At 49.0% G+C, this 13,623-nt stretch overlaps 1 protein-coding gene across 2 annotated transcripts; it reads right to left on the reverse strand.

Annotated features, from left to right (window-relative positions):
* Positions 1 to 794: 794 nt before the first annotated feature.
* On the reverse strand, positions 795 to 11,755 carry CCL24 (C-C motif chemokine ligand 24). 2 transcript variants are annotated; one of them, XM_006180939.3, is made up of 4 exons: positions 11,669 to 11,755; positions 3,119 to 3,314; positions 2,760 to 2,877; positions 795 to 1,904 (listed from the first exon to the last, which is right to left on the reverse strand). In XM_006180939.3, exons 2-4 carry the CDS (start codon positions 3,189 to 3,191, stop codon positions 1,736 to 1,738), a joined length of 360 nt encoding a protein of 119 aa, XP_006181001.1. In that variant the 5' UTR covers positions 3,192 to 3,314; positions 11,669 to 11,755; the 3' UTR covers positions 795 to 1,735. The 2 variants fall into 2 exon arrangements, with proteins under 2 accessions (XP_006181001.1, XP_032315466.1); XM_032459575.1 differs by having other exon boundaries at positions 3,119 to 3,194; positions 11,669 to 11,743.
* Positions 11,756 to 13,623: the final 1,868 nt, after the last annotated feature.

Consider the following 13,623-nt stretch of genomic DNA (forward strand, 5'->3'; position numbering starts at 1 on the left):
CTCCTCCCCCCATCCTCTGCCTTGTTAGCACTGCCCTAGATTCTGCTTTGTATCCCAGGTAATGTTAATAGTCTATGCAGACTCTGTACCTGCAGGCTTGTTTTGAACCAAGGAAGGTTGCCCTGCCCCCACCTACAGGAAGACCGCCCAGGAGGCTGGAGGGGGTGGGTCTCACACTACCTCCCAGAGGATGGAGCGCTAATTCTCCTCGGCTTGACAACACACTCTTATTGGCTGCCTTCCTTCCCTTGTATTTCCCCCCATCCTCCTACTGTTATGCCCTATACCTCCCAAATAAAATATTTGACCCCAAAATCTTTGTTTCGAGGACAGCTTCTAGGGAAAACCCAAAGTTGAAAAGTCTCATTCTCTCCATTTTATAGATAAGGGAAACTGAGGCTTGGAGAGGTTAAGTGACATATTTTAAGGCCATGCAGCTTATCCATGAGGAGTGGTGTTAAACCCATGCTGCTCTTAATTTATGAGTGTATTATTTTTCTCCCTAATTCTTTGAAGCCAGAGACCATCTTTTATCATTTACTAACCTCTTGATGCCAAAACAGCTCCTTGTGCAATCATGGGTTCTGTCAAAATTTTTTAGAAATTTAATTGACTCCAGCTATGCCTGTATGTCTTTCAAAGCTCATAACAGGACTCCCAGGAGCAGGCCAGGACCCTCATCCCCTCCCAGCCTCGGACCGGCAACTTGGGGTGATGTCCCTGGCGCACACTCCACTGTTCACACCCTGACTCTGCTGCCCAAGAGAGGCGAGAACAGGCAAGACAAGACCACCTTCAAAGGAGAAATCACATTTTATTTGGATTGTGATTTGATAACAGCAGGTGTGTTTGCCTACACTTTTGACATGCAAATCATATCGTATCTCCTGCCTAGAAAAAAAAAAAAATGCTGGGATCCCCTCCCCCTCAGCCCCGACCCCATCTTCCCCTCACCAAAATGTGGTGAGAGACCAGCCCTAAAGGCAGAGTGGATCTTTGTTTCCAAAGCAGCGTGGTGCAAGCCATGCCAAGAAACAGGACATCTCCTGAAACCTGTATCTTCACAGAGGAGCTCAGCTCCTCAGGCTGATCCCTCATCCTGGCACTCCAGGTCCATTGCATGACAAAGCCAATAAGTTCCTGAAAAACTTATTCATCACATTCCATGAGAGGTGTGCAGGGAGGGCAGGACTTAGCAGCGAAAGGCTTTTGCTGGGTTTTTATTCACATGGGAGGCTGCATGTGGGACAGACCAGGAGCATCCCTACCGTGATGGAGAGCTAAGGCCACCCGTCCCCCAGACAGACAGACAGACAGACAGATAGACGGCCCACAGGCCCCACTGCAAGACCAGAGGGCCCACAGGAGCCAGCTGCAGGCCAGGGTACAAGCAGAGTGTGTCTGCAGGCCGGGCCTCATGCACGTGGGCTCTGATGGAACCTGGAGAAGGGCCAGCTCCAGCTTGGGGAGGATGAAGGGTCACCATGGCCCTCCTGTTGGGACCTTCTCCCCCGGCTCAGGGAAGGCAAGAGGCACGGGGTGCTTGGAGCCATGGCTCGGCCCCCAGGAGCAGGCCTCCCCCCGTCTTGGGTTTTTAATAGACTAGACACACCCCCTGAGAATGATGCTAAGAAACAGGAACTACTGCCTACTGCTGCTGGCTCAGCAGGCCCTAGGTAGCCTGCCGAGGAGGCCAGGCCCAGGCCCAGGCGCAGGGCAGGGGGCCAGGCGGTGGTCAGATGGAGGTGCCATTGGCAGGATGCCTCTGGACGAGGACTTTGTTCCCCATCACCCTCGACCTCGTGGAGTCTTTCTTCCGCTTGGCGTCCAAGTTCTTCACGTACCTCTGGACCCACGGCTGCCTGGGGTCACCACAGAACTTCAGGCCCTTCTTGGTGGTGAAGCTGTGGAGGAGTGACACATGAGGCCTGGCAGGGGAATTCAGGTCACTTCACTTTATGAGGAGGTCGCATGGAAGCCCAGAGGACAAGCTGCTAACTCAGCCTCCCGTCAAGGTCCTGACGCAATATCTTCTCTCTGTTCATCTCCATCCCTCATGCTCCTGTTCAATAACCTTCCTATCAGATGGGGGAGGCCCAGCGCTGCCTTTGAGTAACACTGGGTCCAAGGGGAGAGACACTATCTCTCGCCACAAAGAAGAAGATGCATTGAAATCCCCCAAGAACAAAGGCAGATGCCACCAGTTCACACACTTTGCAAGAAAGTGTGACCAATAAGGATGCCAGAGCTGGCCGGGGCAGTGAGATGCCCTTTTCCAAGCCAGCTCTAAGTGGCGGGTGCCAGGCTGCGGAGCTGGGTCTGGTGCCAGTGGAGAAAATTACTAACAATACTAAGATCACACTTTTGTGGCATGCCACTGTTTACAGAGTGAGATTGCCCTTGCTGCCTCGTAACTCTGAAGTTACTTGGAGTCCTGAGTGACCTTGAGTAGGTCCCCTTTCTGACCTCAGTTTCCCCCTATAAAATGGGGATAATCCATCCGAGCTCATAGAATGGCTGAGAAGGTTAGTTCAGGGAATGTTATATGCCCTGAATAGCACCTTGTATATATTTGGTGCTCAATAAATACATGATCATCGACTCTGAATCCTGTTCCTAGTCTTGTGGGTAAAGAATCTAAGGCTCAAAGAGGTGAAGTGATTTCCCCAGGATCACAGAGCTGGGTCCTTGGTGACCCCGGAGGCTCCTCTCTCCCTGCCCCGCCCCCATCGAGTGGCCAAGGAGAAGCAGTTACTCACATCACTCCTGCCTTGGGGCAGATGCTCCCGCTGGACAGCTGGTAGCTTTCCACTCGGCTCTCGGGAATTTTTTTAGAAATGAAGGTTATGCAGCAGGAAGAAGGTATGGTCACGGAACCTAAAAGACCAGAGAGAGAAGAGCTGCCTCCTTTCCCAGTCTGCCTTGGACTCTGGACTATAACATGGAGCCCGCCTCCCCCACCAAACACCTCCAGTCCAGCCACTGGGCTGCCCCCTTCTCAGCATTCCCCTCCAGACCCAGGCTGGTGGGTCCTCCACCCTCTGCTGTGCCATCCCTGCCATGCCCCTGGGATGGCCGTCCTGCCCGAGAGACCCAGGGTGGGGGGTGGGGGTCATACCTGCAGGGGACATGCAGTAGGCACACAGTACCAGGAGCAGGAGGCTGGCTGCGATGGTCACTGGGCCTGCCATGTCCTGGAGGGTGGAGGAGGCAGCTCAGGGCTCAAGGCTGGGATGCAGGAGGAGAGGGCCTGGGACAAGAGGCCTGGTTGCCTGCAGAGCACTCTGGCTACCCTCTGTCCTTGATCAGGGCAGCTAGAAGGAAGTGTGTGCTTATATAGACTCTCCTCTTTGGAAAGCTTTCCCCTCCCCCCCTTGAAAGTCCTAGAAGCCTCTGCGATCTGTAAAGAGGAAATTGTTGCCCAGCTGAGTCAGGGGTTATCTTGGGCACTCTAAGAAATTGGGAAGAGAGCCTTGCCCCACCAGGGCCAAGTGCAAAAGCACTGGATGTGAAGTGAAATCAAAAGGCTGATGGGGATCCTGGCGGGGCCGCACATTCCCTTTGAGACCCTGGGTAAGTCACTCACCTCTCTGAGCCTCAGTTTCTTCAGTTGAAAATGGGTAAAGTCAGCAGATGCTGTCACTGTCCATCCCTATCCCCCGAGACCCCTTTCCCATGATCAAGCACACCAGCTTTTGGTGACCTTGTGCTCCAGCCCCCAAGCTGCTGAAGTCACCTAGCCTGCAGGTTTGAGGAAAGTGGGAAATGCCCAGAAACTGACATCATCCAGGAAGCCAACCAGTGTCTACAGGAGGGGCACAGACTCCGGGTCCTGCGTGACTTACACTGCTTCTGAGTTCCCAGCAGAGTCCCACCACTTTCCCTCCACGAGGCGAGACTTGGCTGACCCCTCCCAATCGGGGTCCTGCTGGTTTCCTCTGCAAGCTGGTTTCCTCTGCAAGCAGTGTCCAGTAGAACACTGGACCATGAATCCTCATCTCTGGGTCTCCTTTGAGGACCCCAACCTGATACAAGAGGTGTGCGTTGGGGGGTGGGGGACATAGGAAGGACTGGCCAGTTCTGCTGGGAGGAGAGTAGGGGATGCACTTGTGGAGAGTGTGAGGTTGGCTGTGCTGAGGTTTGGTGGATGAAAGGCAGTGGGGACCATGCTGGGCTTGATACGGAGTGGGACATGACACCCACCTCACTCTGCCCCCCATTCCAGGGTCCCAGCCTGAGACCCCCTGTTTAGAGACTCTTGTCCCTGCTCCTTCCATTCCCACACCCTCTCCCAGTCCCCTCCATTCCACCTCTCTAGCCTCTCTGCTCTGGCCTCCGGGAACACACCCATGTAGCAGCACCATGGCCCCCATCGCCTGGATGATGATGACCAGCTGTGTGTCTGTGTCTCCCACTGGACCATGAGCACCTTAGTCTCATTTCTGTGCCCACCAAGCCCCAAGCAGATGGCCAGTATTTCTGGAATAAATATATAATGGACAAACTCTGAGTCACTCTCTTCTGGATCAGAGACTCCTATGTGATCTCTGTCCAGCATGACGGGGGTCAGCATGTACACAGGGGAGCCAGGAGGCAGGTCCTCTGATGGGGACAAGACTGAAGTTAGGGAGGCCAGCAGTAACAACCCTCACCTGGCAGAGTTTGGGGAGTATTAAATGAGAGCCCTTGACTTATGCAAGGGCTTCCCATAATTCCATTTTATGACATCCCCTTCTAAACGTTGCTCCTCAGCAGTTTGGAGGGGGATAGCCTGTTGTTTGTCTGGGTTTTATGGCTCAGTGGGCGCTGGGAGGAGTGGCAGGAGAAGGAAGTGGAGATGAAGAGGCAGAGGCAGCACACAGAAGGGTGAGGGCAGGGCTGAGCAGGGTGGAAAGACCTCCCACGCTTTCCACATGATGCAAGCAGAGTGGGATGGCAGAAGGTCATCGGATGGGAGGTTTGGGGTGGGTACCTCACCCTGATTAGTAACACTGTTTAAGGTCTTTCCCAAGATGCTTTTTAAAAACACACTGGGTCTTGATGCTCTCTCCAGGAAAGTAGGTAAGGCAGGGATGGTCAACCCATTTTACAAAAGGAAAAATTGAAATCTACAAAAGGTAAGTGACTAGATACCATCATGGAACATTTATCCCGGCTCCCCAAATGGGAACCTGCCCCTTCCCTCTTGAAGGGGGGAATCCAACAGCCAGAGCGATTATCCAGAGTAAGAGTGGGAGAAGTAGGGGTTCCAGGAAAGCAGAATAGAAAGGAGTAACTAGAAAAAGAGAATGAGGGGCAGGAGGGCAAGACCGTGGGCACAGGCAAAGACTTGGGGAAGGGAGGGGAGAGGAGAGGAGAGAAGGGGGGCGCTGTGAAGCATCTGGAACCCCCCGACCCCCGGCTCTAGCTCAGATCCGGCCCCTTGCCCAGCTGGTCGTGCTTTCTCTATCTGAGAAGTGGGGTTTTGGCCAGATCTGCGTTTCCCCAAGTGTGGCAGTCACACCACCACCTGTGACACAAGACTGAGTGTTTGTCATTGTCATGTAAGTCTGTCTTGTTGTGGTTTCCCTCTATAATAAGGGGTTTTAGAGTTATGACAGTGATAAAAAAAAAAAAGAGCTGAAAAAACAAGTAAATTAAGCAAATCATGAAACACATGGTGAACACACACATGACAAACTTTGACACTGGTCCAAGAATATCTAAAGTCTGGGAAGCCTGGATGAGGTCCCCTCTGAGGGCCTTTTCCCTCCATGTTCTGTACACCAATGAAGCCGGCCCTGGAGAGGAGGGGGAGGGGCAGAACTGTGCCTGGCGGCGAGCAGGCAGGGGGTGTCAGATGATGGCATGTAAGATGCCTTTTGTGAGTAGCCTTTTATAAACTCTTCATTGACCTAGAGGCATTAAAAATTTTACAAAAATATTGGCTTATTTACTAAAGAGATAGTTCAGTAAAGTATACCTGTTAGTTTTCAGCAAACAAAAGGTGGTCATTTTTGCTTTGTTGTTTTTATTAGAATTTGTTTACAAGCTGACTAAGGAATCCATAGGCTCTTCTGTGCCTTTTAACACAGCATGGCATTTACTCTAATCTTTACAATAATGACCTGTAGAGTAGATAGTATTCGTTTCATCATACAGAGAGGTGAAGTGTCTTGTTCATGGTCACATGGTCCCTGACTACATCTCCAATTTGCAGCTGAAATCTGAGCCACTATACAGGTGTTAGAACTATGGGGGAAGTGAGGGAGAGAAAGGCTAAGAAAGAGAGGGAAAATGGACAAGCTGATCCTAAAATTCATATGGAAATGCAGAATTGCCAAAACTGTCTTGAAAAAGAAAGATGAAGTTGGAGGACTTGATTTAAGACTTCTGATTTCAAAACTTACTGCACACTGCCTTAATCAAGACAGTATGGTGCTGGCTTGAGGACAGGCATGTAAATCAATGGAACAGAGTTGAGAGTCCAGAAACAAACCCTTACACTTATCATCAATTGATTTTTGATCAAAAATCTAAATGTAAGAGTTAAAACAATAAAACTCTTAGAAGGAAACATAGGTGTAAATCTTCATGACCTTGGATTAAGTAACAGTGTCTTTGCTGTGACAACAAAAACACAAGTGAGCAAAGGAAAAATAGATAAATTGGACTTCTTTAAAATTAAAAACTTTTAATAAAAAAGTAAATAAAAATTGTAACTGTATTTCAATTAAAAATAAATGTTTTTTAAATAAATATATAAATACAATTAAAAACTTTTGTGAATCAAAGGATGCTACCAAGAAAGTGAAAAGTGAACCCACATAATAGGAGAAAATATTTAGAAATCATCTGATCATTCTAGTGTCCAGAATGTATGAAAAAGCCTGCAATACAAAGACAAATAACCCAATTTAAAAATAAGCAAAAAATGTAGCTAGACATTTCTCCAAAGAAGACACACAAATGGCCCATAAACACATGGAAAGATGCTCAACATCACTAGTTAACAGGGAAACGCAAATCAAAACCACAATGAGCCATCCCTTCGCACCCACCAGGAAGGCTGTGAAGAAAAAACAACAGAAAATAAGAAGTGTTGGCAAGGAGACGGGAACCCTCATATATTTTTGATTGGAATGTAAGATGGTGTAACCACTACGGAGAAGTTCGGCAGTTCCTCAAAAACTTCAACATAGAGTTATTATATGACCCAATAATTTCACTCCAAAGTATATACCCCAGAATACTGAAAACATATGTTCCCTCAAAAATTTGCTCATGAATGTTCATGGCAGCATTATTCATAGTAGCCAGAAAGTGAAAACAACTTAATGTCCATCAATTGATGAGTGGATAAACAAAGGTGGTATATCTATACAATGGAATTTTATTCAGCCACAAAAAAGCAATGAAGTACTGATATATGCATTATACTAAATGACAGAAGTCAGACACAAAAGGCCAGACATTGTATGATTCCATTTATAAGAAATGTTCAGAATAGACAAATCCATAGAGACTTAATGCAGATAAATGGTTGCCAGGGACCTCAGAGGAGAAGGTGGGGAGAGGCGGGGTTTCTCTTGGGGGTGATGAAAATGTTCTAGAATTCGATAGTACTACGGGCTGAACAAATTGTGAGTGTACCACTCACATGTATGCTTGAAAGGGGTTAAAATGATAAATTTTATGTATGTGGATTTTTATCTCAATGAAAAAGTAAAGAAAAAAAGAGAAGAAGCTGAGGAAACATTCAAAATGTTCCTTCAAATGGTGGGGCCTTGTTGGCTTTATGAAGGCCTCGCCAGGTTCAAAGACCTCATCTGCCTCCCTTACACAGCCCGCCTTCAACCAGCGGTCTGACTTATCAGATTGGAAACTGAGAGGGCGCAGGCCGGCAGAGGGCAGGGCTTTCCCCCGTCCTCCCCTACCCTGGGCACACTTCCTGGCAGGAAAGAAAGCTTCCTTCAGTGGGCCCTGTGGTGGCGTCCTTAGAGGGTAGAAGCTTGAGGGCCCCCTTCTCTCTCTCTTTTTCTTCCTCGGGACCCTCCTTAGTCCCCTGTGCCTCCCTCCTTACACCCTCTGTCCCTTCTTATATCAAAACCTACTCAGCAGAAAGGCAATAAAAGGCCCTCCTTCCCTCTACACATAAGTGACTGATAACAGCTTAAAATAAGAGGTTTTTTGTATTCTAGGCCTCTGTACATGAGGACAGTTGGAGCCAGGCTTCTCCCTCTTGGAGGATGGCGTTGAAAATATGCAACCCAAGGATGCTGAATTGAAAGCAGAGGTGTCTGTGTATCTGTCATTTTAGAGGCAGTGATACACCAGTAGCAGTGAGCATTCCTAGCAAAGACATTTCTCCTTGGAGAAATCAAGGATTCCAATTCTAGGGCAAAGAAAGTAGAACCAGGAACATCTGTTTGGTGCCACAGAGTGGGAAGGTGCTCAGGGAATCATGGGGATGTGTCAAAAGGACCTAGGAGCCAGCTCTCAGGAGCTCATACTTGCCAAATCTGGGGCAGTTGGACCAGGAACAGTTGATAGTGATGTACTGAATGAAATAAGAATCAATCAATCAACAAACAAAGTAAGTTTTGGGTTGAATTTTGTCTTCCCCACAAAATGAATATTGGAGTTCTGACCCCCAGTACCTTAGAATGTGACCTTATTTGGAGATAGTGTCTTTGAAGAGATAATCAGAATAAAATGAATTCATTAGGGCAGGCCCTAATGTCCTTATAAAAAGGGGAGATTTGGACACAGAGACAGACATACAGAGGGAAGATGATGTGAAGACACAGAGAGAAGATGGTCATTTACAAACCAAAGAGAGAGGCCTGGAACAGATCCTTCCCTCAGAGCCCTCAGGAGGAACCAACCCTGCTGACACCTTAATCCCAGACTTCTAGTGTCCAGAACTGACTGTAAGCAAGTAAATTTCTGTTGCTTAAACTCCTCAGTTCATGGTACTTTGTTGAGGCAGCCCTAGCAAACTAGGGAGAGAAGAGAAAGCTTTCCCCTGCAGTAGGATGCCAACCACGAAATACAGAAGAAGTGATGGAGTTAGAAAATCCTACATGGATGCTAAAATTAGTGCATGAAAATGTGATGAGAAATGGGATATTTACATAGTCTCAAAGTATCTCCCCACAAATCACTGGTTAATTACAAAGAGAAAATTAGTAACTCGATAGTGAAGAAATAAAGAACGGAGGACACACAACATTGTAAAATGATTAGAAATCAATAAAAAATGTTCAAAAAAAAAAAAAAAGAGTGGAGGACAAATTTCTTAAAACCCTTTTGTGTCTTCCTCTGGAGATTGGGGATTAGGGAGTTAAGGAGAAAGTCAGCTATGGCACACTGGAACGTTCTACTCCTAGACCTGCTAAAACCTACGCATGAACTTGAATAAGTCACTTACTTCTTCCAAGCTTCAATTTCCTCATCTATGAAATGAGTGGGAAGTGGGGGTGACATGGTCATGAGACTCCAAGGAAGTTATGGATATGAGAGCTTTCAGTCAACTTCAAAGCATGGTGCCCCTGCAAGCCCACCATCCAACAGCAATAAGAGCCTTAAACTAGAGGAATGAAGCCCATTTCAGGCATTAGACAGCAGAGGAGAAAATATATGCAGTCACTGGGGTCTTTCTTGGGCCCCTAAAGTTGGACTTCAAGGCAGTCTGGCCCTGCTGGCTCTTGAGTGGACTTTAAGGAAGAAGGAAAATGACTTGGAAGACAGGACCAACAATACTGGAGTTGTCCTTTTCTTGGGGCCTCGGGGCTGGGTGACAGATGGCTGTTTCAAGATCCTTCCTAGGGTAGAAGAAGTGGATGTGTTTTAAGGGGTTGAAAAAATTCTCTCTCCTGGCCCTACAAGCCTGATACAGATCATTGACAATTATCCTCTTAAATACTCCCCCTTTGTTAAAATGCAAAGGTGTTTCTTGATAGGAATAACAAATCCTTGTGTAAACCCACTAATAAATCTTAATAATCACCCACCCACCCAGCCACCCACTCACCAAACACTGCTGTCCGCCAGGGGCCCTGCTCGTCCCGGGCACACCAGCGGGGAGCTAAGCACAGGGGCTGCCCTCTGGGAACGCACTCTGCCCCGTGAGAGACAAAGGCAGTTTGGACACAAGCGGAAGGGGCCCAGATGGAGGAGGTATCCCTGGGCCACACTGGAGAGCAGAAGATGTCAGAGAAAATGTCCTAGGAGAGATGCCTCCAGAGCTGAGTAAGGCTGACCAGGGGGCTGAGGGGCAGGAGGGTGGGGAAGAGTGCAGACCTGGTAAAGAGAGGAGTGTTCCAGGCCCTGGAGGCCACGGGTGTGAGGTCAAGAGGAGGGGGTGACCTGGTCAGGTCTGGAGTTTTACAGAAATCACTCTGGTTGCAGGTAACCAGAGTGGAGAGAGAGTTGTGAGGCCGGGGTGGGGACTCAGGAGGGAGAGGTGGTGGCAGTGAGGGTAGAAAGAAGGGGAAGGATTTGAGAACTACTCAGAAAGTGGACTCCTCAGGATTTGGTGTCCTGCGGGTTGAGGAAGGAGAAGGTGGCGACCAGGGTAACATGCAGGTTTCAGACTTGGGTGTGTGTGTGGGGGAGTGGGACATTCATGGAAGAGGACCCACCAGCAGAAGCAGGTCTAGGTGAAAGCTCTGTGAGGCTGTTGGGTTCAGAGTCCTGGGGGGTTGAGAAGAGCCTTCTATTATGTGTCAGGCAGGGCGTGAGGGATAGATCTGGACATCCAATAGACTATGCGAGCAAGAAGGCCCTTAAGGGGTCTCACCTATCCTGACATTTTGCAGATGGGAACTGGAGGCCCACAGAGTTTGTGCAGATCCAAAAGCCCCCCACCCCCAGCCCCTACCCCAGCCCCTCACAGTGCAGCCATGGGAAGAGCACAGCCCTGGAGGCAGACCATCCCAGGTTCAAGCTCTGCCCCTGGTGGCTCCCTTGGTGGCTCCAGGCCAAGTGTCTAACTTTTCTGAAGCTCAGAGAATTTGCTGGAAAAGAGGGTGTGAAAGTTTACTTCCCAGGATTGGGGAGGGGGTTCTTGAGCCTCAGTGATGGACTCCACTCAGGACCTGCCTTCTGTGACTTGACAAATCACCACCAGACCAGACCAGACCAGCACCCCTTCGGCTATTTCCTTAAAGCCCCACTTGGCTCTTCTGAACTTTTACCTGATCCTCTTATTATTCCCATCTCACAGGTGAGGAAACTGAGGTTCAGGGAGGTTAAATGACTTGCTTAAGCCCCAAAGCCATGATGCAGCAGGGCCAGTCCCACATCTTCCTTGTAAAGAACTGTGGCACCAGGGGGTCCACTCTGTTGCGTGGTGCCAGTGCCGACACTCTGAGTCTTCAGTACCTCTCAATCCACCCCTTCCCTGTTGACCCTCACTGACACCACCTCTGTCAGTCTCCATAAGCTCCCTCCTGGATTCCTGCCTCAGTTTCCTAACTAAAGGTGGGTGAAGATAGAGAGTCTGGGGTCCAGGGACAAGAGAGATGGTGGCAGGAGCCAGGAGGATGGATGGGCACCGGGGTGGAGAGCACAGGAGATTCCTGAGAGCAGGCTGGGGGGGGGGTCACTGCTACCCATGGTACCCTCCCTCCACCCCCGCCAAACACACACGCAGTCCCAAAGGGTGGTTTTGGGAGCCACTTACTTGAAGGTGACAAAGTGACAGCTGCAGCACCAAGTGTAGAAATGTTTCCCCTCACTTACCAGGTCTGGGAGAGAGGGAGGAGGGGAGGGGCCTCCTGGGCAGTGGGGGGAGCCTCCTGCATTATTTCATGATTGCTTGGCTTGAAAATTCAGGAGCCCAAAGTTCATAAGGACCTTTGAGATGTTGGCTTCCTGACATCAGGCAGACCTTGACAGGTGCAAATGTGCAGGGTGGGGGGCCATTGACAGGATGGACTTCTACCCACACACTCTCAGCCTGGTCCTGGAAGGGATGTGGCCCCAGGCAGGGCAAGCGGGGGACAGATGGCAGCTAGGAAGTGCCTTGCTCTTTGTCTCTTGATAGGAGGGCTTCTAAGAGCTCAACTTAACGGAAACAGGAGCAGGGATTGCGGCATTGCTAACCAGCTGGCCCAGCCTGCCTGGTGAACTGAGACAGCTGTAAAGCAAAGGGAACTAGGGATCCCTCATATGTCTCAGTGTCATTGCTACCTTCTAGTTGTTGGAGGCCCAAGGGGAACAGAAGCAGGGATCAAGATGTAAAGCTCAAAGAAGACAGACGTTGGTGGTGGACAAAGCCATCCAGAAACAGATCTGCCCACCATGGGTGAGAATGAGACCCCCAGCTAGGGGGCCACGCAAGTGCCTCTTGGCAGAGCTCCAAGTAGGAAATTCAGGCTTCGGATGCGGAAGTGCCATTCAGCTCCAGGGTTCTGAGGTCTGAGGAAGGACCCATTTCTGACTCAATGCTCTTTGAACTCAGGGTCCACATGGAAAGACAAACACATAAACAAACAATTACACTATAGCTCGATAAGGCATAGGGAGCAGAGAGATTAAGAGCCTGAGCTTTAGAAGCAGTTAGGTCTGGGTTCAGATCCTGCCTCTCTCAGGCTCAGTTTTATCGTCTATGAAGTGGGAATGAATTTGCTTCCCAGGGGTGTTATGGGGAGAGAGTGAACCGCTCACTGTACATAATGTCCCTGGCATGGTGCCTGGTCTGCAATAAAGGTTAACAAAGGGGAGTCGTTGCTAGTGCCAAACACCTGCTGGGCACAAAGGTACAAAGGTTTCTGGCAACGCAAAGGGAGACACCGCTCTGCATGCCAGATGGGGAAGTTTCAGACAAGGAAGCAGCAGGAGCTTTAGTGAGACAAGGGGTCAACGGCATTCCAGGCCAACTGGAAGCCTGCTGAGTAACTGAATTGGCTGAATTCCAGCAAGTGATGGGAAGAGGTGAGGCTGGGATGCTGGGGACAGAGGTTACACACACACCTCATGCATCCTGTCCCCAAGGCAACTAATGTATAATTCTTACTGTCCAGGGAAGTCACCATGGTACTCCTCCCCATATCTAATAGTGTCCCTAATTTTGTTGATTGTACCTGTTTAACAACTCCTGGACCCGTCTGTTCCTTCTCGGCCCCTTCCTGGTGCCTCCCAACTTGCTTCCCTCCAATCTGTTCTGCACACAGATGCAAGAATGCTTCTCCTAGAATGCAAACCAGCCCTGGTCACTCCCCTGCCTAAAATTCTTCACTAAGACCCCATTACCAACAACTAAACTTCATCCACTCCATCATCTCCATAATTTTTACCATTTCTGCCCACCACCCAATGTATCATACATTTAATGGATTTTAAAACTTTGACTTCATCCAAAAAATATCCATGAAGTCACAGGTTTAATGGACCAGCTGTATTTTTTCCAATACACATTGAAACAAATCCACAAGTATTGAAGTAGAACAGAGTGGGGAGGGATAGCTTGGTGGTAGAGCGTGTGCTTAGCATGCATGAGGTTCTGGGTTCAATTCCCAGTACTTCCCTTAAAAAAAAAAATGAATAAATAAACCTAATTACTCCCCCCCCAATAAGCAAGCAAACAAACAAAAAGTAGACCAGGAGTGAGAGAGTTTGTGTGTGTGTGTGTGTGTG

The sequence above is a fragment of the Camelus ferus genome, chromosome 18, assembly GCF_009834535.1.
Source record: "Camelus ferus isolate YT-003-E chromosome 18, BCGSAC_Cfer_1.0, whole genome shotgun sequence".
NCBI lineage: Eukaryota > Metazoa > Chordata > Mammalia > Artiodactyla > Camelidae > Camelus > Camelus ferus.